This window comes from Anabas testudineus, chromosome 9 (assembly GCF_900324465.2).
Source record: "Anabas testudineus chromosome 9, fAnaTes1.2, whole genome shotgun sequence".
In the NCBI taxonomy this organism is placed as follows: domain Eukaryota; kingdom Metazoa; phylum Chordata; class Actinopteri; order Anabantiformes; family Anabantidae; genus Anabas; species Anabas testudineus.
Window position 1 is genome coordinate 23,445,215 of NC_046618.1, and position 23,004 is coordinate 23,468,218.

General features: G+C 38.9%; 3 protein-coding genes and 1 pseudogene across 4 annotated transcripts; 2 read left to right on the forward strand and 2 right to left on the reverse strand.

The window, feature by feature from the left end:
• The first annotated feature begins 76 nt into the window (after window positions 1–76).
• On the forward strand, window positions 77–3,292 carry LOC113151296 (SH2 domain-containing protein 3C-like). The gene is made up of 6 exons (XM_026344223.1): window positions 77–513; window positions 864–979; window positions 1,250–1,421; window positions 1,946–2,057; window positions 2,182–2,388; window positions 2,785–3,292. Exons 1-6 carry the CDS (start codon window positions 112–114, stop codon window positions 2,952–2,954), a joined length of 1,179 nt encoding a protein of 392 aa, XP_026200008.1. The 5' UTR covers window positions 77–111; the 3' UTR covers window positions 2,955–3,292.
• Window positions 3,293–3,981: 689 nt separating this feature from the next.
• LOC113151300 (SH2 domain-containing protein 3C-like) lies at window positions 3,982–19,970 on the forward strand (the record flags this gene model as incomplete). Its single annotated transcript, XM_026344224.1, has 7 exons — window positions 3,982–4,063; window positions 15,427–15,869; window positions 16,213–16,328; window positions 16,599–16,770; window positions 17,294–17,405; window positions 17,532–17,738; window positions 18,135–19,970. Coding segments are annotated over 7 exons (1,302 nt in total), but the record flags the coding sequence as incomplete, so codon positions are not given.
• Window positions 7,761–9,595, reverse strand: LOC113151297 (annotated as a pseudogene).
• On the reverse strand, window positions 12,306–22,603 carry LOC113151287 (UDP-glucuronosyltransferase 2B15-like). Of its 2 annotated transcripts, none has more exons than XM_026344219.1 (2): window positions 14,655–15,159; window positions 12,306–14,135 (listed from the first exon to the last, which is right to left on the reverse strand). In XM_026344219.1, the coding sequence occupies exon 2, from the start codon at window positions 14,119–14,121 to the stop codon at window positions 12,541–12,543; it is 1,581 nt and encodes a 526-aa protein (XP_026200004.1). In that variant the 5' UTR covers window positions 14,122–14,135; window positions 14,655–15,159; the 3' UTR covers window positions 12,306–12,540. The 2 variants fall into 2 exon arrangements, with proteins under 2 accessions (XP_026200004.1, XP_026200005.1); XM_026344220.1 differs by lacking the exon at window positions 14,655–15,159 and adding an exon at window positions 22,395–22,603 and having other exon boundaries at window positions 12,307–13,389.
• Between the last annotated feature and the right edge of the window lie 401 nt (window positions 22,604–23,004).

Genomic DNA, 23,004 nt, shown 5'->3' on the forward strand with positions numbered 1-23,004 from the left:
AAAGTAACTATGCTGTTTCTAGTTAAAGAAAAACCTTGAACCTTGAAATACTCTTCTTTTCCATCTCCAGCCCCACTGTCTAGAAGCCCTTGCAGTAGCCAGGCAGCCAGCATGGCTCCATCCCCATCTGTGTCCAGGCAAAATGATTCCGCCCAACCCCTGACATCCCCGAGCAACAGACAGCAGCATAAGAGACCCAACGTTCATCTGAACCAGGATCCCTCCACTTCTGAAACAGATGGTAGCTCCTACACAGAGCTGTACCCCGGCCCTCAGAGCTATGTGGACAGGCTGCAAGCAGAGGATGGGCCACTAAAGGTGGAGGATGGAAACATGTACCTCCCACCGGTGGTGGAGAGCGTTTCTTCTTTCAAACCAAGCAGGTACCAGTCGTCGCTGATGCCCAAGGAGAATAAGCCTCTAGAGGTGGGGATCCTGCGCAGGGTGAAGGAACTACTGGCTGAGCTCGACCCAAGATCGGCCGCCAAACACATCACCAAGGCGGACTGCATGGTACCGTTTAAAGCTGCTCTAATATGTTTTTTTTTATTAATAATAATGGTTAGAACATGATTCATACTGTAAAACAGGACACACAGTGGATAATTCACAAAATGTTTTTACCTGGTACTTTATCCTAATTTCCATTAGATAGTTAAATTTTTTCTGCCTCTACCTTTCTTATTCAATTCAGTCATCTTTTGTTAACACAACAAACAGTTGTTTTCTAGGACAAAAACTAAGTTAGATGCTACAAGTAGACGTAGATACTGAATCAAATCTGTTTCCAGGAATTACCTTAGACGGGGCCAGAGCTAAAAGGAGAATTAATATTGGATTTACATTCATGTCTGCGTTTCCAGGTTGCCAGAATTCTGGATGTGACACCAGAGGTGCAAAAGAGGATGGGAGTTAGTTCTGGGATGGAGCTGCTTACGTTGCCACATGGTCAGCAGCTGAGACTGGACCTGCTGGAGAGGTAACCAGAAACCCTGCTACAACCTGTAGTTTGGTCTTCTACTGAAATGTCCACAAATGATTGGTATAATTTGCAGAGAGCGAAAGTTAGAATTATGTTAACTATCTGTGGCATTTGTCGTTTCTTATTTGTGGTTAATATTTTGTTAAGTGCTTATTGTAAAGGAGTTGTATGCTATGATGATTTTGTCATTGTTCTTTGCAGATATGATGTTACTGTGAAGTTACAATGTCAAGTTTACATCTCCTCCCTCTGTCCGCATTCACGCAGGTTTCAAACCATGGCGACCATGTTTGCTGTAGATGTGTTGGGCTGCACCGGAACGAACGAGGAGCGGGCCGGTCTGCTTCATAAAATCATCCAAATTGCCGCCGAGCTTAAGAGCACGATGGGCAACATGTTCGGCTTCGCTGCTGTCATGAGAGCCTTAGAGCTGCCACAGGTAACAGATCGCAGTACCACCAATGTTTCATTTGAAGTTGTTTTTTATTTTCAGTTGAGGGGCTGATCTGAATCAAGGCGCAGTGTTTGAAGAACTTTATTGTTCCTCATGTGGAAAAAGTAGTTGGACAGCTGCATGTACTGTACGATGCCGCTGCTACAGGAGGAACTGAGAGAGTTTTTTTACTGGAATTTGTTGTTTATTTTCAGTTACTTTTACCTTTTTTGGTGAGAAGATTGCAGACATAGAGGCAGAGGGTGGTGACAGCATTTATTACAACAAAGATCCTTATCTGAGATCAGTCTAGATTATAGTTGAAAGCTTAACACTCTAATATGTGGACAATGATGCTGATGATATTATAATATCTGTCTTAGTCAGTAATATGCAATAAAGCCAACTGGCATCAAGTACAGTTATGTTGGTCAAATTGCAGTTAAACAAATCTAAGAAATTATCTTTACTGCATCTGCACCTCTAACCCATTTCTTAAATGTTGTTATTGATGTTTTGCCATCTCTCAGGTGGCCCGTCTGGAGCAGACTTGGATGACGTTACGGCAGCGACACACAGAGGGCGCTATCCTTTATGATAAAACTCTGAGGCCGTTTATGAAGAGCCTGAATGAAGGGAGAGGTAGACTTTCTATCATGTGTATCATGTGTCATGTCATGAAAAGTCTTATCTCAACACTAATCCCGTTGCATTTGTAAAGCACACTTCCAATAATACTGACACTGACTTCCTGTGTGTCCTGCAGAAAGCTGTCCACTGTCCAACACCACCTTCCCCCACGTCCTCCCCCTCCTGTGTCTGTTAGAGAAGAGCATGGCAGGTGGTGAGGGAACAGAGCCGTGGGATATGGTGGAAGTCGGTGTGGATGTGGTTATGTTCCATCTAGGGGCAGCGAGGACCTTTGCACAGTTGGGAGGCATCTACTGCTCCAATGCTGAGAACAAACTACAAGGTGAGACAGACCAGGAGGAGACAAAGTCAAAAACTCAAACTCACACTTCTACTTGCTTTGTCACTGTAAATAACAAAATAAATAAATATTTTAATTAAAGGACACTGTATTCCAACTTTAGTAGTTAATTCGTGTTGTTTTCTGCACAGAATGAAAAAGAAAAATCAAATTAGGGTGTACACAGACCAGAGAAAATCACAAGTAGGATTGGTTTAAGTTTTATTATCAGAATTTTTTCTTTACTATTTGTGATTTAATTATTACTTTAAGTACATGCCCATTAATGAACAAAAACCCGGGAAGACTAATTTAACATTTCAGCCCAAACCTTTTTATAGTTTCACAACACTGGTCCACTGTTGACACTGATAGACTGATGTCATGTTGCTGTTGCAGGTTTCCAGGAGCAGGCCGAAGTCCTGGAACTTTTTTTGACTGACTTCCAGATGAGGCTGCTTTGGGGGAGCAGGGGAGCCGAGGAGAAGCAGGCTCTGCGCTACGCCAAGTTTGACCAGGTGCTGACCGCCCTGTCCAACAAACTGGAACCGCCTGTCAGAACGCACTGACCGCAGACCTGTTTGCTGGATGAGTGTCCAACACACTGAACAGCTTGTCCTAGTTGTTCTGATTCCGTGCTCAGAGTAACTGGAAGAACATTGAAATGGACAGGAGGATGATCATACATCATACATCTGGACTCCACACAGTGAGAGATTACGCCATCTTTGTCAGACAAAACCTGTCAGCATGTAACGTACTGATACTTGAGGTATTTCTAAAAGTTAAGATGGTGTTTTGAGCTTGTTGGGATTCAGATTCCTATTTCTTATGTCAAATGGTAAATTATAAGCTGAGAGGCTGATCTGAATCAAGGCACAGTGTTTGACGAACTTTATTGTTACTCATGTGGAAAAAAGGTAGTTGGACAGCTGCATGTACTAGAGTCAAAGCACTGACCCTGCAGTTCATGGACATGAAGTCAGAGCTGTTTACAGGAATTAGTGTAACAAAACCACTAGATGTAAGATGCGGGAAGCACTTGACGTATGTGGCAATACAACACAAGAAGCTGTGATCTTTGCAGCTCTATGTTTGGTGTACATTTGAATTGCTTCTCACATGCTCACTGTATTTTTATTACCACTCAATTAAGTTTTATACTTTACAGTCTTTTACCACCATATGGTTTAAAAGCACCAACTAGTCAGACATCTATTATTTGTATTATATTCTGTTTATGTTCCAGATGTTAATATATCCACCAGTGAACCAAAATGGTGGACGTAAGATATCAGTGTAAATATGTGATGAATACATTTTTCTGTTACAAGAAGCCTGGAATCTGAGAGGAGGCTGTGTCTCTATCTATTGGATTAATGTAAAGAAATGTTTTAGTGTGCGAAGGCTGGACCTTTCTAAATCTACAGATCTATGAACTGTATGTCATATTGTACATTCAAATAACATTGTATCTGCATTTCCAGATTTTGAATTATGTTTATCATATTGTGTTAATCATTAGGATTTTTTTTTCTTTCAAATTTGGAGCAAATACTTTCTGTAGATAAGATGATGGGATTTCTGATGCTGTAATCAGTGCAGTTAGTGAAATCGAATCCCTGCCTACATCATGAAGTGAGAAAACTGATCTCACCCACTCGAGAACAGCACACAGGTACGACACATATACTGTATATTATTTTAAATAGTATTAATAGCTAATATTTATATGAAATGTGAAATGTAAATAATTACTTCTCTGTAAAGTCATCAAGTACATCGGCCATCTGTTTTGTGTTTTTATGCTTTCTTACTGTCCACTTAAGAAACATGAAGTTGAAATTAGACTTTTTAAAGCTACATATTATAAGAGATGACACCATGCAGATGTCTGACACGTATTCCAATGGGTTTAGGAGATGTTTAAAGTTTGAGGTTGTAAATGGACACATACAGTAATGTATGTCAAGGAGCACACATAGACTATAAACTTGTTCTTGTTTAAAAATGTTTTTATGTTTATGACGTCCTAAAAAAACCATAACCCTCCACTCTCATGTGCTATGACCAGAAAGAATATGTACAAAGATTTTTTTTCAGTTTTTTAGGTGATTTTCTATAAATTTTAAAGTAATTGCTCCTTAGTCGAACACTTCCACACCAATAGCAGCACCCTCTACTGTATAAGTAACATTTCTAACATGTCATATCAGACATTCAGTACATGTACAGTACAGCTTAGTTACTTTTCAGGTCTAGATTTTACATAGAAAATTATACATTAGCTCATTAGTAGAAGTTTTCTTTAGATTAAATCATATTTACAACCTGGTTGTCTTGTGACCTTTTCTAATAAATGATGTATAATTGCATGTTTCATGCTGTAAGTTTGAAATGTTAGCAGTTCCACCTTTCACATTCTCCACCAAACCTATCAGAGCACATAGTTTAATATTAATATACATTTGGTTTGTAAGTATGTTGTGACACTTGAAGATCCCTGCTTTCATTTAATATACAGAAGAAGTCACAGGGGCAGTTTTAGGTACATTTAACTGTTAATATTTCTGTTTTAGTAACTATTGAAGTATTTATATATTGCTATATTGGTTACTTTTCCTAAGTAATGGATCTGAGACGTCTTCCACCACTGTTTATTTTTATACAACACTACAGTTCATTATGAATATAAGTATAAAAATATGAATATAAATATAATCAGTGCTGTTTCCAATGCATATACCACCCTGTTTCTATTCTACTTTATAATCCTGAGCTAACTAACATATCCAATATAATTATCTATATTATCTGCTGACTGAAACAGCTCCATGTAATGTACATCACTGCTAAAGTGACGATAGACAAAAGGTTGGTAGGTTGAGTCTGCGAAACAGGACATTTGCAAACGTGTGAACAAATAGTAAAGGACGTTCTTGACCCTCTGGGTGAAGGTCATCTTGTCAGTCAGCATTGCCCCTGGTATTGGGACATAGGAGAGTGGAGATGGTGCAATAGCCTGATGCCCCTCACCCTCAACAGTCCACCTCACATTGAAGACAAGTGGAAGACATAAACGGTGACCCAGCAGCACCCCTGCACCAATCGCAGGATCTGTCAGAAGTAATTCATATTTGGCATCACGGAGGCACGGAGAAAGTGTAGCTAAAGTAAACTTGCTGCACATTGCTTAAAACAAATGATTTTCATTATTTTTTTCTGCACACTTGCTGCTCTAAGACTTGCATAACTCCCAGTAACAGTTTCGTGATTACACAACTACACAGTGTGGGAATTCCTGCCACTAAGTTCCAACAAGGGGTCTTAGAAAGCTTTTGCACTTGGTAGGCGTTCCTTGTCAGAGGTTATACTGCTTTGTTTCATGTAGGTTTCACTGAGTAAAGGTGGATGTTAGAATTCAATGTGTTTTTTGCAAAGAAGAATCCAAATTGCAATCTTTAATGTTTTAGAAAAAAGGGTTTTGTATGTTTGTAATACTTTTGTTTTTTGTCCACATTTTTATAACTTAACAATGGTATAAATGCTTTACCAAAAACTGTACAGTTAGAAATTAAACATTATTTCTAGTATCACAGTTGCAATGTCCAGGTGTAGTGTATTTGTATTACTGGAGAAAAACACATTTAAATAGTAATGATGCATTCCCTTAATTACTAATACCTTTATAATTGGTTTATTAACTTCTTTTTTTGAAACTCGAGTTAAATATCAATGACTTATACTACTAAGAGTACTAAGTTCTGACACAGGAACAAGAAAGCTTTGGCAGTTTTGTCAACTGACAGCTGTCGTCTGTTTTTGAAATATTTCCACTATGTTCCTGCTTTAATTGCACAGAACGTGGACGTTTTTTTTTTTTTGTCAGGTTCCTCAATACATTCATAGAGTGCAATTGTCTTGTTGAGCTTTTAGATTGGAAAGATCTGGAAATTCCCAACTGACTCAGTGAGACATGTAATCAAGGTTTAGTTGAACATCATGATTTGATTCATGAACCTAAACATCACTGTAGTACTCAGAAACCGCTGCACTCGATCGTCATCTCTTAACACATCAACTTCCTTAATAATTTAGCTCCTGAAGGTTTTTCACTGGTTTTAAGTTTTTTATTAATAATATTTAATCACTTACCAGGAATGTTTCAGTCGACACAAGATTTTTATTTGTACGTCCAGCCTCCTTCCCAGCAGGCGGATGTCTATAAATAAATATTGCACTAATTATCGGTGCAGAGGATTTTCTAGATGATTTTTTACCAAATCCCAGCTCCAGCATCTCCAATGTACCTTTAAGTGAGCAAACATTTTTACAATGTGATTGAAACTATACACAATTTGCACATTGAATAGATTAATAAAGAAAAAAGTGTTGTGACAAATACCAGAGGAAACAAGAAAACTAAAACGGCTGCATTGGGTTTAAAAATATAGATTATAGCAAAATCAAGACAATTAAAATACATTTGAGAATAAAGATAAAGGGAAAAAAAAGGTAAATGTGTATAGGGAGAAGTTATATTTATTAGAGTTTAACATTCCACCTACATAGACAGAAAATAATCATAAGTAACTGAGATTCAAGTGTATGTAAGTTAAAGGTCATCATCGTGTTTGTACATGAAATCCAACAGCTCCATGTAATGTACATCACTGCCAAAGTGACGATGGACAAATGGTTGGTAGGTTGAATCTGCGAAACAGAAACGTTTGCAAACGTGTGAACAAATAGTAAAGGACGTTCTTGACCCTCTGGGTGAAGGTCATCTTGTCAGTCAGCATTGCCCCTGGTATTGGGACATAGGAGAGTGGAGATGGTGCAATTGCCTGATGCCCCTCACCCTGAACAGTCCACAAAGGGCTTAGAAAGCTTTTACACTTGGTTGACGTTCCTTGTCTGAGGTTACACAGCTTTGTTTCATGTAGGTTTCACTCGGTAAAGGCAGATTTTGGAATACAAAATCTGTTTTTTGCCAATAAGAATCCAAATTATTATAATCTTTAATGTTTTTAAAATTGGATTTTGCATGTTTGTAATACTAATTTTTCTGTCCACACTTTTACAATTTAGCAATCAATGGTATAAATGCTTTACCAAGAACTGTACAGTCAGAAATTAAATATTATGTATAGTATCACAGTTCAAATGTCCAGGTAACACCTTTGTAAATGGTTTATTAACATCTTTTTTTGAAACTCAACAGTTAAAAATCAGTTTACTTATTGACTTATACTACTAAGACCACTAAGTTCTGAGAAACAGTTCAGAGGAACAGGAAATCAGTTTTGTCAACTGACAGCTGTCGTCTGTTTTCAAAATATTTCCTCTATGTTCCTGCTTTAATTGCAAATGTCATAGCTTGAAATCTATTGAAAATCACAGACTAAACTAGTTTTTGCAGTTTTTTTAATAAGTGCAATATAAAATAACAAACTTTTCAACATCCCACATCGTGATTGCGTTTATACTGATTACTTGGCTTTTTTAACATATGGACTGTGAATAATGCTGTAAGATATCCAGCCAACCAAAAAATAGAAAAAACAAGTTGAACTAAAACCTTTGACAATATTAGGTTTGAAGTTACCAGGGTTCATGACTCAAGAGAACAGTTCACTTTCTGTAATAGAAATTAAGATCCAGAAAATTAAACTACCATAATGGCATTGCAGCACATTCATCATTCCTTTTGACTTTGCTTCTACAAAACACCCTCCGACACAAAAACCTTACTACACAAATAAAAACAGTAAATACTAATAAAACAACTGTGAGCAGAAAGGCCACCACATCAATGGAGTAGTACTGGATCTTGGACATCTTGTAAGACTCTGTCCTCAGGTGTGGAGCTCCTTTGTGCCTCATAACAAACTCGATCCAGAACATGGCACGGTCCAGTGGTTTCATGGGCTGATCTCTGTGCAGGTTGGATAGTGTCTCATCTTGTCCTCTGTAGCTGGGTTCATAGAGACCTCCTTCAGTGCCTCCAGGAAGTTGTCTCTGTTCACAGTTGCAATGTCCAGGACTTTGCCACACCTCGTGCTTCCATCTGAAGAAGTTGTCATGCTGGTCAAACATGAGGGGCAGGGCCAACCAGGGGGACGCCGTGGTAGATGGCCTCCTGTATTCCATTGGTGCCTCCATGAGCCACAAACACTTTGGTCTTGGGGTGACCCAGGAGGTCGTTTGTGGTAGCCAGTCCAAGAGTAAGGTGTTGTTGCCGAGGGTGGATGGTCGTTTGCCTGTGTGTCTCCAGATCACCTTCTGAGGAAGCTGGGCAAAAGCAGCAGCAATGTCCTCAGCAATGTCCTCAGGGAGTTTCCCCACCAGGGTCCCCAGTGTCATAACAATGACACCATGTTCACCAGAACTCTGGACAAAGTCCTCTAGTTCTTTAGACAGGGGCTTGGAGGGCTTGCACTGAATCCTCCCATGTAGATGACATTTGGCATTGTGGGTCGTGGGAACTCAAAGATAAAATCGTTTCTCATCAGCCAGATGTCTGCTGACTGAAACAGCTCCATGTAATGTACATCACTGCCAAAGTGACGATGGACAAATGGTTGTAGGTTGAATCTGTGAAATACCAATTTTGCAAACGTGTGAACAAATAGTAAAGGACATTTTGACCCTCTGGGAGAAGTCATCTTGTCAGTCAGCATTGCCCCTGGTATTGGGACATAGGAGAGTGGAGATGGTGCAATTGCCTGATGCCCCTCACCCTGAATGGTCCACCTCACATTGAAGACAAGTGGAAGACCCAAACGGTGACCCAGCAGCACCCCTGCACCGTGTGTTGGATCCGTCAGAAGTAAATCATATTTGGCATCACGGAGGCTCTGCATCAGTTTTGTATTCTCAAACATTTTTCCACTGTCTGAAGCGGTTGCTTATTCATCTCATAGATCTTATATCAGTTCATACCCCATTGATATACGAGACCAAAGTGAAGCACCTTCCCGCTGAATCATTATCAATGTTATTATAATGACCCAAAACCTTCCTCATCGTAACCAGAGGAATTTAAAGTGATGGTCTTTTGGTGCGGAGAATCTGGTTTGATGTACCAGCTATCTGAAGGCCGCAGCACTGTGACTTGATGGTTTCTGGAGTGAAGTTCCTTGATGATGACTTCCATGTTAATCCAGTGGCTTCCATCCACAGGGAACACCAATACTTTCCCCCATTTACCAGAGTTAAAGAGCAGAATATCACTGCTAATGTGACCAAGTCAGTCGGTACATGTCTGAAAAAGATTCTGACAACAGACATAAAGATGTTAGATCTGCCTTTCTCTACAAATCCACAGTTCTTTAGTTCAGGAATGCATAAGCATTAGCATTCCTGATTTATGAGCAATCCTGATTACACTGCTTCAAGTCTTAGCACAAAGGTTTGATTATTTTTTCAGCACACAGTTCCAACACTTGCATAACTCCTAGCTGCAGCTCAGAAACATTCACTGAGTACAACTACACTGTGGGAATTCCTGCTGCCAAACCCAGGAGGTTTGGAAAACCTTTTTTTACCTGATAGGTGTTTCCTGTCTCAGGCGACACAGCTTTGTCCTCTTTTTAATGTTTTGTACTTAAAAGAAGTCTCAGGCTCCCAAAGGGCTCGCTTAATTCTCACAACTGCTACAAGTACATCTTGTCAAACAGAATAATTGTTTTGCATTGTTCCCAACCATATTCAATCCTGGTAGTCCAGAGGATCGAGCCAGTGACAATTTAGACACAATGTTGTTCAAAGTGTAAAGTTGAAGTATTTGTTCAACAAACTAGGCTAGTTTTTCAAACTATATACTTTAGCCATCTTTAGATGCACCATACTTAAGAATGAACACAGTTTGTAACCACACATTATTGAACTTGTGTGTTGGAAATTTCAAACCTTCTATTAGAGAGTTTAAGTTTTCATCTGCAAATATTGAGGGTTTAGCTTTATAGTAATACAAGAACTCCACTGAAACATCAGATTTATTTTAACATACTATTGCCTTGTTGCTTTTAGCTTTTAAAGTACTTAATAATGTTTTATTTTATTTTATTTGATAACTTACCAAGGGTAGTCTCATTCAGCAGATTTCACGCCTCAATAGGAGCCTATGTCTGTGCGTCTAGCTTCCTTACCAGCAGACATCTGACTAAGTGTTTTCCAGCTCTGTTGGTCAGTACAGTTTGGACGTTGCTGGAAGGCATTTGAGGAAACAGAACTAAAGTCAGGTTGTGTGAGGTTTACCGCAGCAGTAGGTTGGTTGCACAAGTAGGAGTTGAATCAGAAATGCACATGGTGATGTCAGAGATTCTTCTTCTTCTCTTTCGGCATTTCCCATCAGGGATCACCACAGCGAATCATCCTTTTCCACCTAACTCTATAATGGGCATCTTCTACCTTCACACCAGCCAACCTCATGTCCTCTGTTATGACATCCATAAATCTCCTCCTTGGCTGTCCTCTTGCCCTCCTGCCTGGCAGCTCCATCTCCAACATCCTTCTACCAATATATTCACTATCCCTCCTCTGCACATGTCCACCAACGTAAGAGTCCCTATTCTCAACCTATGCTCCTGCCTTTTACCTTCTCTCTCTGACCACGAACCCTTCTGCCTCCCCTCTTTTCGACCAACATTAGTCAAATTTCCACCGGCACCCTGTAGATTAACATCATCGCTGGCGGTGTTTGTTGACCCGGACCTCGACTGACCCGAATGAAAGTCTTATGGATGATTCGCATTTTTATTTTGGCAATTTTTACGCCGGATGCTCTTCCTGATGCAACCCTCTCTATTTATCCGGGCTTGGGACCGGCACAGAAGTCACTGGCTTGCAACCCCTGTGGCTAGATTCGAAGTCAGAGATTGAACTTTATATATACTACTAAGATAAGATTGACCTGTAGCTGCAGGTTATTTAAGGACAAAGACATTTTACCCAAGAAGAAAAAGATGAAGATTTTTTTTCTTTACCCTCATTAATTCTGAAGTCACATTTTAAACTCTTAAATTTTCTGCCACTAAAAGTTGTATTTAAAAAAATGTAAAATCAAGACGAAAATCAATTAAGGAACAGTAAAACAATAAAAAAAAAAAAAACATGCTTAAAAGGAAAAAAGTCTAAATCTAAAATCTAAAATAAATGGAAACCCTGCACCTATAGACTAAAAGTAGTATTAACCATGGCGTTAGATGGTAACAGTAAAAGCTATTTTAATGTGGTGCAAGTTGAAGGTCATCATAGTGTTTAACCAAACCATGTGTTCACCTCACACATGCATGAACTACATAGACTTACTCACTGACTTTAAAACAATGTTTTCAACTAAATAATTGATTGAATATTAAAACAAATATCTAAAAAATGAATTGAGGGGAAGGGCATTCATCTGCTCTGTGAAAACAAGATTTCAACTCTAAAGTATATTAAACACGTGTGAATACAGCTTCAAAATAAAATAAAGATGGATAATACTTTATTTCAGTATGTAACTTTCACAGAATCTATCACAGGCTCCCATCCTTGCAGGATTTGGAAAACTTATTATAAGAATTTATGTTTCTACCTTTTGTAAAGTTCATCCATAGTACTTACTTTTACAGTAAATGAGTCTGAAGTCTTCGTATGTGTAAAGAAATCTTTCATTTATCATTGAATTATTTTTATTATATTAAATAAATGTATGGAACAATGAGGATGTTATTGTTAAAAGTCAATTTCAGCAAGAGATGTTTGACTTTGTAGAGTTTATTTTATTTCACAACTAAGTACATTGCTGATAAAGTTTTTGTCTCCTTCCTAACATTTTTGCATATTTGTCATAGTTAAATGCTTTAAATCACTATAATATTACACAAAATAACCTGAGTAAATACAAAATACAGTTTTAAAATGATGATTTTATTTATTAAGGGAAAAAAGCTGCTGCCCCTGGTTAGACTGTGATCAAGATTCTGTAATAACTTTTACATCACTGGAGAGAACTTTTGGCCCACTCATCTTTGCAGAATTGTTTTCATTCTTTCAAGTGTTACACCTGGTGTAAGATTACCACAATATTTCATACAAACAACATCATAGCAACAGTCAAACAATGATGGGAGTGTGGTGGCCCGTGGCTGCTTTGGATCACAATCACTACTCTTTTTTGACTTTGCTCCTACAAAACACCCTCGAACACACAAACCTTACTACACAAATAAAAACAGTAAATACTAATAAAACAACTGTGAGCAGAAAGGCCACCACATCAATGGAGTAGTACTGGATTTTGGACATCTTGTAAGACTCTGTCCTCAGGTGTGGAGCTCCTTTGTGCCTCATGACAAACTCGATCCAGAAAATAGCAAGGTCCATTGGTTTCATGGGCTGATCTCTGTGTAGGTTGGACAGTTTCTTCATCTTGTCTCTGTAGCTGGGTTCATAGAGGACCTCCCTCAGTGCCTCCAGGAAGTTGTCTCTGTTCACAGTTGCAATGTCCAGGACTTTGGCCACACCTCGTGCTTCCATCCTGAAGAAGTTGTCATGCTGGTCAAACATGAGGGGCAGGCCGACCAGGGGGACACCGTGGTAGATGGCCTCCTGTATTCCATTGGTGCCTCCATGAGCCACAAACACTTTGGTCTTGGGGTGACCCAGGAGGTCGTTTTGTGGTAACCAGTCCAAGAGTAAGGTGTTGTTGCCGAGGGTGGATGGTCGTTTGCCTGTGTGTCTCCAGATCACCTTCTGAGGAAGCTGGGCAAAAGCAGCAGCAATGTCCTCAGCGATGTCCTCAGGGAGTTTCGCCACCAGTGTTCCCAGTGTCATAACAATGACACCATGTTCACCAGAACTCTGGACAAAGTCCTCTAGTTCTTTAGACAGGGGCTTGGAGGGTTTGCACTGAAATCCTGCCATGTAGACGACATTTGGCATTGTGGGTCTTGGGAACTCGAAGGTAAAATCGTTTCTCATCAGCCAGATGTCTGCTGACTGAAACAGCTCCATGTAATGTACATCACTGCCAAAGTGACGATGGACAAATGGTTTGTAGTTTAGGTCTATAGTGTACCACGTTTGCAAACGTGTGTAAAAATAGTAAAGGAGGTTCCTGATACGCTGAGTGAATGTCATCTTGTCAGTCAGCAATGTATATTGCATTGGGATATAGGAGAGTGGAGATGGTGCAATTGCCAGATGCCCCTCACCCTGAATGGTCCACCTCACATTAAAGACAAGTGGAAGACCCAGACGGTGACCCAATAACACCCCTCCAGCAATCGCAGGATCTGTCAGGAGTAAATCATACTTAGAGTCATTGAGGTTCTGCATCAGTTGGGTATTCTTGAAGATCCCCTCTGCCATTTGTAGCATCTGCTCATGCCACAGATAGGCCTGTAAGGTCATATCATACTCTGTAGCTATACGGGTCCAAAGTGAATTGCTTTCCTTTTGCATAGTCAGGAGTGTTGTTAGAAATGACCCAAAGCCTTCCTCATCAAAACCAGCAGTGAAATTAATAGTGATGGACTTGTAGTAAGGGGAATCTGCTTTGATGTACCAGCTGTCTGATGGTCGCATCACTGTGAGCTCATGGCCTCTGGAGTACAGCTCCTCGATGATGACTTTCATGTTGACCCAGTGGCTTCCATCCAAAGGATACACTAAGATTTTCCCTCCATTTATCAAAGGTGAAGAGCAAAGCAGAACTGCCAGTGTCACCAAGCTTAGTTGGTACATGCCTGAAAGAAATTCTGACAGAAGACATGAGGATGTTAGATATGTCCTTCTCTACAAAGCCATACATGCAAAGTATGCATAAAAAACTGTACATAAATGTAAATGCGTTGAAGTCCTGGCTTATTGTTGTTCTTATGCTATTTATTATTGTTACTAATAGATAGTTGTTGATGTTTTTTTGAGAATTGAACATTGAAAGTAATTAAATACACAAGCCTACTTGTAATAAAACAATTGTATTTTCTCTTTGCATAGCTGTTTAAAATTTTATAAAAGTTAGAAATATTTACCCATAATTCACACTAATTGCATAGAACATCTTGATTTTGAATATCTGATTGTATTTCCGGTTATTGTGAGGGTGGATTCCCCATCATGTAAGCTTTGACTTTGCCCTCAAGGTTTTGTAAGTTCAACATAAGGAATCAGTAAAAACAAGAGCAACTATACTGAAATGTCAGTTTTATGTTAACAAACCAACATCATTATCACCATTTTAGTATGTCTTTATTGATTGTAATGTAAATGCTTACCAAGAGCGTGTCAGTCAGACAATTGCAGGGATCAGATAGAGCTTGTTGGCTGTTCATCAAGTCTCCTAGCAAACGACTTAATGAGTGTCGCCCAGCTCTGGGGTTTAGAGGAGCTTGTAGGGAGGTGGCGGGAGCTGAAGCACAAGGACTAAAGTCCAGAGTGTGTAAGGTTTGCAGCAGCAGCAGCAGCAGGTTACACAAGGGAGAGCTGAATCAGGGAGAGGCTCACATGGTGAACTCAGAGCCTAAACTTTACAGGAGGTATAAAACAGGTTAACATAAAAGCAAGGCAAATCAACCTAAATAGAAGACTCGATTTTCTCTTTGATTTTCTGCTATGACAATGTTAGAAAACCATAATTTAGAAACGTTTAACTATAGACACTTGTGCTATATGCCTTGTTAAAGTTAATCATTAATTTGCATTGATTTCTTATTAAATGTGTCATCACATACATGTGTTTCTTCTCTTTGCTTCAGCTGTGGTTCATAAACAGATAACGCATATCAGTAATCCTCACAGTTCTACTGGATAACCAGTTCCTTCTTTGCCATAAACCCACTGCAGATTGAATTTGCCTAAGAAATGCATCATTTCCTTCTGTTTAAGTAATTTTTGCCTCAGGACAATGGACATTTTTATCTTAAAACCTGACTAATCTCTTGATCATTCAAAGGTATTACTGACTTGCTGATCATGAAAAAGTAACTATGCTGTTTCTAGTTAAAGAAAAACCTTGAACCTTGAAATACTCTTCTTTTCCATCTCCAGCCCCACTGTCTAGAAGCCCTTGCAGTAGCCAGGCAGCCAGCATGGCTCCATCCCCATCTGTGTCCAGGCAAAATGATTCCGCCCAACCCCTGACATCCCCGAGCAACAGACAGCAGCATAAGAGACCCAACGTTCATCTGAACCAGGATCCCTCCACTTCTGAAACAGATGGTAGCTGCTACACAGAGCTGTACCCCGGCCCTCAGAGCTATGTGGACAGGCTGCAAGCAGAGGATGGGCCACTAAAGGTGGAGGATGGAAACATGTACCTCCCACCGGTGGTGGAGAGCGTCTCTTCTTTCAAACCAAGCAGGTACCAGTCGTCGCTGATGCCCAAGGAGAATAAGCCTCTAGAGGTGGGGATCCTGCGCAGGGTGAAGGAACTACTGGCTGAGCTCGACCCAAGATCGGCCGCCAAACACATCACCAAGGCGGACTGCATGGTACCGTTTAAAGCTGCTCTAATTTTTTTTTTTTATTAACAATAATGGTTAGAACATGATTCATACTGCAAAACAGGACACACAGTGGATAATTCACAAAATCTTTTTACCTGGTACTGTATCCTAATTTCCATTAGATAGTTACATTTTTTCTGCCTTTCTTATTCAATTCAGTCATCTTTTGTTAACACAACAAACAGTTGTTTTCTAGGACAAAAAATAAGTTAGATGCCACAAGTAGACGTAGATACTGAATCAAATCTGTTTCCAGGAATTACCTTAGACGGGGCCAGAGCTAAAAGGAGAATTAATATTGGATTTACATTCATGTCTGCGTTTCCAGGTTGCCAGAATTCTGGATGTGACACCAGAGGTGCAAAAGAGGATGGGAGTTAGTTCTGGGATGGAGCTGCTTACGTTGCCACATGGTCAGCAGCTGAGACTGGACCTGCTGGAGAGGTAACCAGAAATCCTGCTACAACCTGTAGTTTGGTCTTCTACTGAAATGTCCACAAATGATTGGTATAATTTGTAGAGAGCGAAAGTTAGAATTATGTTAACTATCTGTGGCATTTGTCGTTTCTTATTTGTGGTTAATATTTTGTTAAGTGCTTATTGTAAAGGAGTGGTATGCTATGATGATTTTGTCATTGTTCTTTGCAGATATGATGTGACTGTGAAGTTACAATGTCAAGTTGACATCTCCTCCCTCTGTCCACATTCACGCAGGTTTCAAACCATGGCGACCATGTTTGCTGTAGATGTGTTGGGCTGCACCGGAACGAACGAGGAGCGGGCCGGTCTGCTTCATAAAATCATCCAAATTGCCGCCGAGCTTAAGAGCACGATGGGCAACATGTTCGGCTTCGCTGCTGTCATGAGAGCCTTAGAGCTGCCACAGGTAACAGATCGCAGTACCACCAATGTTTCATTTGAAGTTGTTTTTTATTTTCAGTTGAGGGGCTGATCTGAATCAAGGCGCAGTGTTTGAAGAACTTTATTGTTCCTCATGTGGAAAAAGTAGTTGGACAGCTGCATGTACTGTACGATGCTGCTGCTACAGGAGGAACTGAGAGAGTTTTTTATTGGAATTTGTTGTTTATTTTCAGTTACTTTTACCTTTTTTGGTGAGAAGATTGCAGACATAGAGGCAGAGGGTGGTGACAGCATTTATTACAACAAAGGTCCTTATCTGAGATCAGTCTAGATTATAGTTGAAAGCTTAACACTCTAATATGTGGACAATGATGCTGATGATATTATAATTTCTGTCTTAGTCAGTAATATGCAATAAAGCCAACTGGCATCAAGTACAGTTATGTTGGTCAAATTGCAGTTAAACAAATCTAAGAAATTATCTTTACTGCATCTGCACCTCTAACCCATTTCTTAAATGTTGTTATTGATGTTTTGCCATCTCTCAGGTGGCCCGTCTGGAGCAGACTTGGATGACGTTACGGCAGCGACACACAGAGGGCGCTATCCTTTATGATAAAACTCTGAGGCCGTTTATGAAGAGCCTGAATGAAGGGAGAGGTAGACTTTCTATCATGTGTATCATGTGTCATGTCATGAAAAGTCTTATCTCAACACTAATTCCCGTTGCATTTGTAAAGCACACTTCCAATAAATACTGACACTGACTTCCTGTGTGTCCTGCAGAAAGCTGTCCACTGTCCAACACCACCTTCCCCCACGTCCTCCCCCTCCTGTCTCTGTTAGAGAAGAGCATGGCAGGTGGTGAGGGAACAGAGCCGTGGGATATGGTGGAAGTCGGTGTGGATGTGGTTATGTTCCATCTAGGGGCAGCGAGGACCTTTGCACAGTTGGGAGGCATCTACTGCTCCAATGCTGAGAACAAACTACAAGGTGAGACAGACCAGGAGGAGACAAAGTCAAAAACTCAAACTCACACTTCTACTTGCTTTGTCACTGTAAATAACAAAATAAATAAATATTTTAATTAAAGGACACTGTATTCCAACTTTAGTAGTTAATTCGTGTTGTTTTCTGCACAGAATGAAAAAGAAAAATCAAATTAGGGTGTACACAGACCAGAGAAAATCACAAGCAGGATTGGTTTAAGTTTTATTATCAGAATTTTTTCTTTACTATTTGTGATTTAATTATTACTTTAAGTACATGCCCATTAATGAACAAAAACCCGGGAAGACTAATTTAACATTTCAGCCCAAACCTTTTTATAGTTTCACAACACTGGTCCTCTGTTGACACTGATAGACTGATGTCATGTTGCTGTTGCAGGTTTCCAGGAGCAGGCCGAAGTCCTGGAACTTTTTTTGACCGACTTCCAGATGAGGCTGCTTTGGGGGAGCAGGGGAGCCGAGGAGAAGCAGGCTCTGCGCTACGCCAAGTTTGACCAGGTGCTGACCGCCCTGTCCAACAAACTGGAACCGCCTGTCAGAACGCACTGACCGCAGACCTGTTTTGCTGGATGAGTGTCCAACACACTGAACAGCTTGTCCTAGTTGTTCTGATTCCGTGCTCAGAGTAACTGGAAGAACATTGAATTGGACAGGAGGATGATCATACATCATACATCTGGACTCCACACAGTGAGAGATTACGCCATCTTTGTCAGACAAAACCTGTCAGCATGTAACGTACTGATACTTGAGGTATTTCTAAAAGTTAAGATGGTGTTTTGAGCTTGTTGGGATTCAGATTCCAATTTCTTATGTCAAATGGTAAATTATAAGCTGAGAGGCTGATCTGAATCAAGGCACAGTGTTTGACGAACTGTATTGTTACTCATGTGGAAAAAGTAGTTGGACAGCTGCATACACTAGAGTCAAAGCACTGACCCTGCAGTTCATGGACATGAAGTCAGAGCTGTTTACAGGAATTAGTGTAACAAACCACTAGATGTAAGATGCGGGAAGCACTTGACGTATGTGGCAATACAGCACAAGAAGCTGTGATCTTTGCAGCTCTATGTTTGGTGTACATTTGAATTGCTTCTCACATGCTCACTGTATTTTTATTTACCACTCAATTAAGTTTATACTTTACAGTCTTTTACCACCATATGGTTTAAAAGCACCAACATAGTCAGACATCTATTATTTTTATTATATTCTGTTTATGTTCCAGATGTTAATATATCCACCAGTGAACCAAAATGTGGACGTAAGATATCAGTGTAAATATGTGATGAATACATTTTTCTGTTACAAGAAGCCTGGAATCTGAGAGGAGGCTGTGTCTCTATCTATTGGATTAATGTAAAGAAATGTTTTAGTGTGCGAAGGCTGGACCTTTTCTAAATCTACAGATCTATGAACTGTATGTCATGTTGTACATTCAAATAACATTGTATCTGCATTTCCAGATTTTGAATTATGTTTATCATATTGTGTTAATCATTAGGATTTTTTTTTCTTTCAAATTTGGAGCAAATACTTTCTGTAGATAAGATGATGGGATTTCTGATGCTGTAATCAGTGCAGTTAGTGAAATCGAATCCCTGCCTACATCATGAAGTGAGAAAACTGATCTCACCCACTCGAGAACAGCACACAGGTACGACACATATACTGTATATTATTTTAAATAGTATTAATAGCTAATATTTATATGAAATGTGAAATGTAAATAATTACTTCTCTGTAAAGTCATCAAGTACATCGGCCATCTGTTTTGTGTTTTTATGCTTTCTTACTGTCCACTTAAGAAAACATGAAGTTGAAATTAGACTTTTTAAAGCTACATATTATAAGAGATGAACACCATGCAGATGTCTGACACGTATTCCAATGGGTTTAGGAGATGTTTAAAGTTTGAGGTTGTAAATGGACACATACAGTATGTATGTCAAGGAGCACACATAGACTATAAACTTGTTCTTGTTTAAAAATGTTTTTATGTTATGACGTCCTAAAAAAACCATAACCCTCCACTCTCATGTGCTATGACCAGAAAGAATATGTACAAAGATTTTTTTTCAGTTTTTTAGGTGATTTTCTATAAATTTTAAAGTAATTGCTCCTTAGTCGAACACTTCCACACCAATAGCACCCTCTACTGTATAAGTAACATTTTCTAACATGTCATATCAGACATTCAGTACATGTACTGTACAGCTTAAGTTACTTTTCAGGTCTAGATTTTACATAAAAAATTATACAATTAGCTCATTAGTAGAAGTTTCTTTAGATTAAATCAATATTTACAACCTGGTTGTCTTGTGACCTTTTCTAATAAATGATGTATAATTGCATGTTTCATGCTGTAAGTTTGAAATGTTAGCAGTTCCACCTTTCACATTCTCCCACCAAACCTATCAGAGCACATAGTTTAATATTAATATACATTTGGTTTGTAAGTATGTTGTGACACTTGAAGATCCCTGCTTTCATTTAATATACAGAAGAAGTCACAGGGGCAGTTTTAGGTACATTTAACTGTTAATATTTCTGTTTTAGTAACTATTGAAGTATTTATATATTGCTATATTGGTACTTTTCCTAAGTAATGGATCTGAGACGTCTTCCACCACTGTTTATTTTTATACAACACTACAGTTCATTATGAATATAAGTATAAAAATATGAATATAAATATAATCAGTGCTGTTTCCAATGCATATACCACCCTGTTTCTATTCTACTTTATAATCCTGAGCTAACTAACATATCCAATATAATTATCTATATTATCTGCTGACTGAAACAGCTACATGTAATGTACATCACTGCTAAAGTGACGATAGACAAAAGGTTGGTAGGTTGAGTCTGCGAAACAGGACATTTGCAAACGTGTGAACAAATAGTAAAGGACGTTCTTGACCCTCTGGGTGAAGGTCATCTTGTCAGTCAGCATTGCCCCTGGTATTGGGACATAGGAGAGTGGAGATGGTGCAATAGCCTGATGCCCCTCACCCTCAACAGTCCACCTCACATTGAAGACAAGTGGAAGACATAAACGGTGACCCAGCAGCACCCCTGCACCAATCGCAGGATCTGTCAGAAGTAATTCATATTTGGCATCACGGAGGCACGGAGAAAGTGTAGCTAAAGTAAACTTGCTGCACATTGCTTAAAACAAATGATTTTCATTATTTTTTTCTGCACACTTGCTGCTCTAAGACTTGCATAACTCCCAGTAACAGTTTCGTGATTACACAACTACACAGTGTGGGAATTCCTGCCACTAAGTTCCAACAAGGGGTCTTAGAAAGCTTTTGCACTTGGTAGGCGTTCCTTGTCAGAGGTTATACTGCTTTGTTTCATGTAGGTTTCACTGAGTAAAGGTGGATGTTAGAATTCAATGTGTTTTTTGCAAAGAAGAATCCAAATTGCAATCTTTAATGTTTTAGAAAAAAGGGTTTTGTATGTTTGTAATACTTTTGTTTTTTGTCCACATTTTTATAACTTAACAATGGTATAAATGCTTTACCAAAAACTGTACAGTTAGAAATTAAACATTATTTCTAGTATCACAGTTGCAATGTCCAGGTGTAGTGTATTTGTATTACTGGAGAAAAACACATTTAAATAGTAATGATGCATTCCCTTAATTACTAATACCTTTATAATTGGTTTATTAACTTCTTTTTTTGAAACTCGAGTTAAATATCAATGACTTATACTACTAAGAGTACTAAGTTCTGACACAGGAACAAGAAAGCTTTGGCAGTTTTGTCAACTGACAGCTGTCATCTGTTTTTGAAATATTTCCACTATGTTCCTGCTTTAATTGCACAGAACGTGGACGTTTTTTTTTTTTTGTCAGGTTCCTCAATACATTCATAGAGTGCAATTGTCTTGTTGAGCTTTTAGATTGGAAAGATCTGGAAATTCCCAACTGACTCAGTGAGACATGTAATCAAGGTTTAGTTGAACATCATGATTTGATTCATGAACCTAAACATCACTGTAGTACTCAGAAACCGCTGCACTCGATCGTCATCTCTTAACACATCAACTTCCTTAATAATTTAGCTCCTGAAGGTTTTTCACTGGTTTTAAGTTTTTTATTAATAATATTTAATCACTTACCAGGAATGTTTCAGTCGACACAAGATTTTTATTTGTACGTCCAGCCTCCTTCCCAGCAGGCGGATGTCTATAAATAAATATTGCACTAATTATCGGTGCAGAGGATTTTCTAGATGATTTTTTACCAAATCCCAGCTCCAGCATCTCCAATGTACCTTTAAGTGAGCAAACATTTTTACAATGTGATTGAAACTATACACAATTTGCACATTGAATAGATTAATAAAGAAAAAAGTGTTGTGACAAATACCAGAGGAAACAAGAAAACTAAAACGGCTGCATTGGGTTTAAAAATATAGATTATAGCAAAATCAAGACAATTAAAATACATTTGAGAATAAAGATAAAGGGAAAAAAAAGGTAAATGTGTATAGGGAGAAGTTATATTTATTAGAGTTTAACATTCCACCTACATAGACAGAAAATAATCATAAGTAACTGAGATTCAAGTGTATGTAAGTTAAAGGTCATCATCGTGTTTGTACATGAAATCCAACAGCTCCATGTAATGTACATCACTGCCAAAGTGACGATGGACAAATGGTTGGTAGGTTGAATCTGCGAAACAGAAACGTTTGCAAACGTGTGAACAAATAGTAAAGGACGTTCTTGACCCTCTGGGTGAAGGTCATCTTGTCAGTCAGCATTGCCCCTGGTATTGGGACATAGGAGAGTGGAGATGGTGCAATTGCCTGATGCCCCTCACCCTGAACAGTCCACAAAGGGCTTAGAAAGCTTTTACACTTGGTTGACGTTCCTTGTCTGAGGTTACACAGCTTTGTTTCATGTAGGTTTCACTCGGTAAAGGCAGATTTTGGAATACAAAATCTGTTTTTTGCCAATAAGAATCCAAATTATTATAATCTTTAATGTTTTTAAAATTGGATTTTGCATGTTTGTAATACTAATTTTTCTGTCCACACTTTTACAATTTAGCAATCAATGGTATAAATGCTTTACCAAGAACTGTACAGTCAGAAATTAAATATTATGTATAGTATCACAGTTCAAATGTCCAGGTAACACCTTTGTAAATGGTTTATTAACATCTTTTTTTGAAACTCAACAGTTAAAAATCAGTTTACTTATTGACTTATACTACTAAGACCACTAAG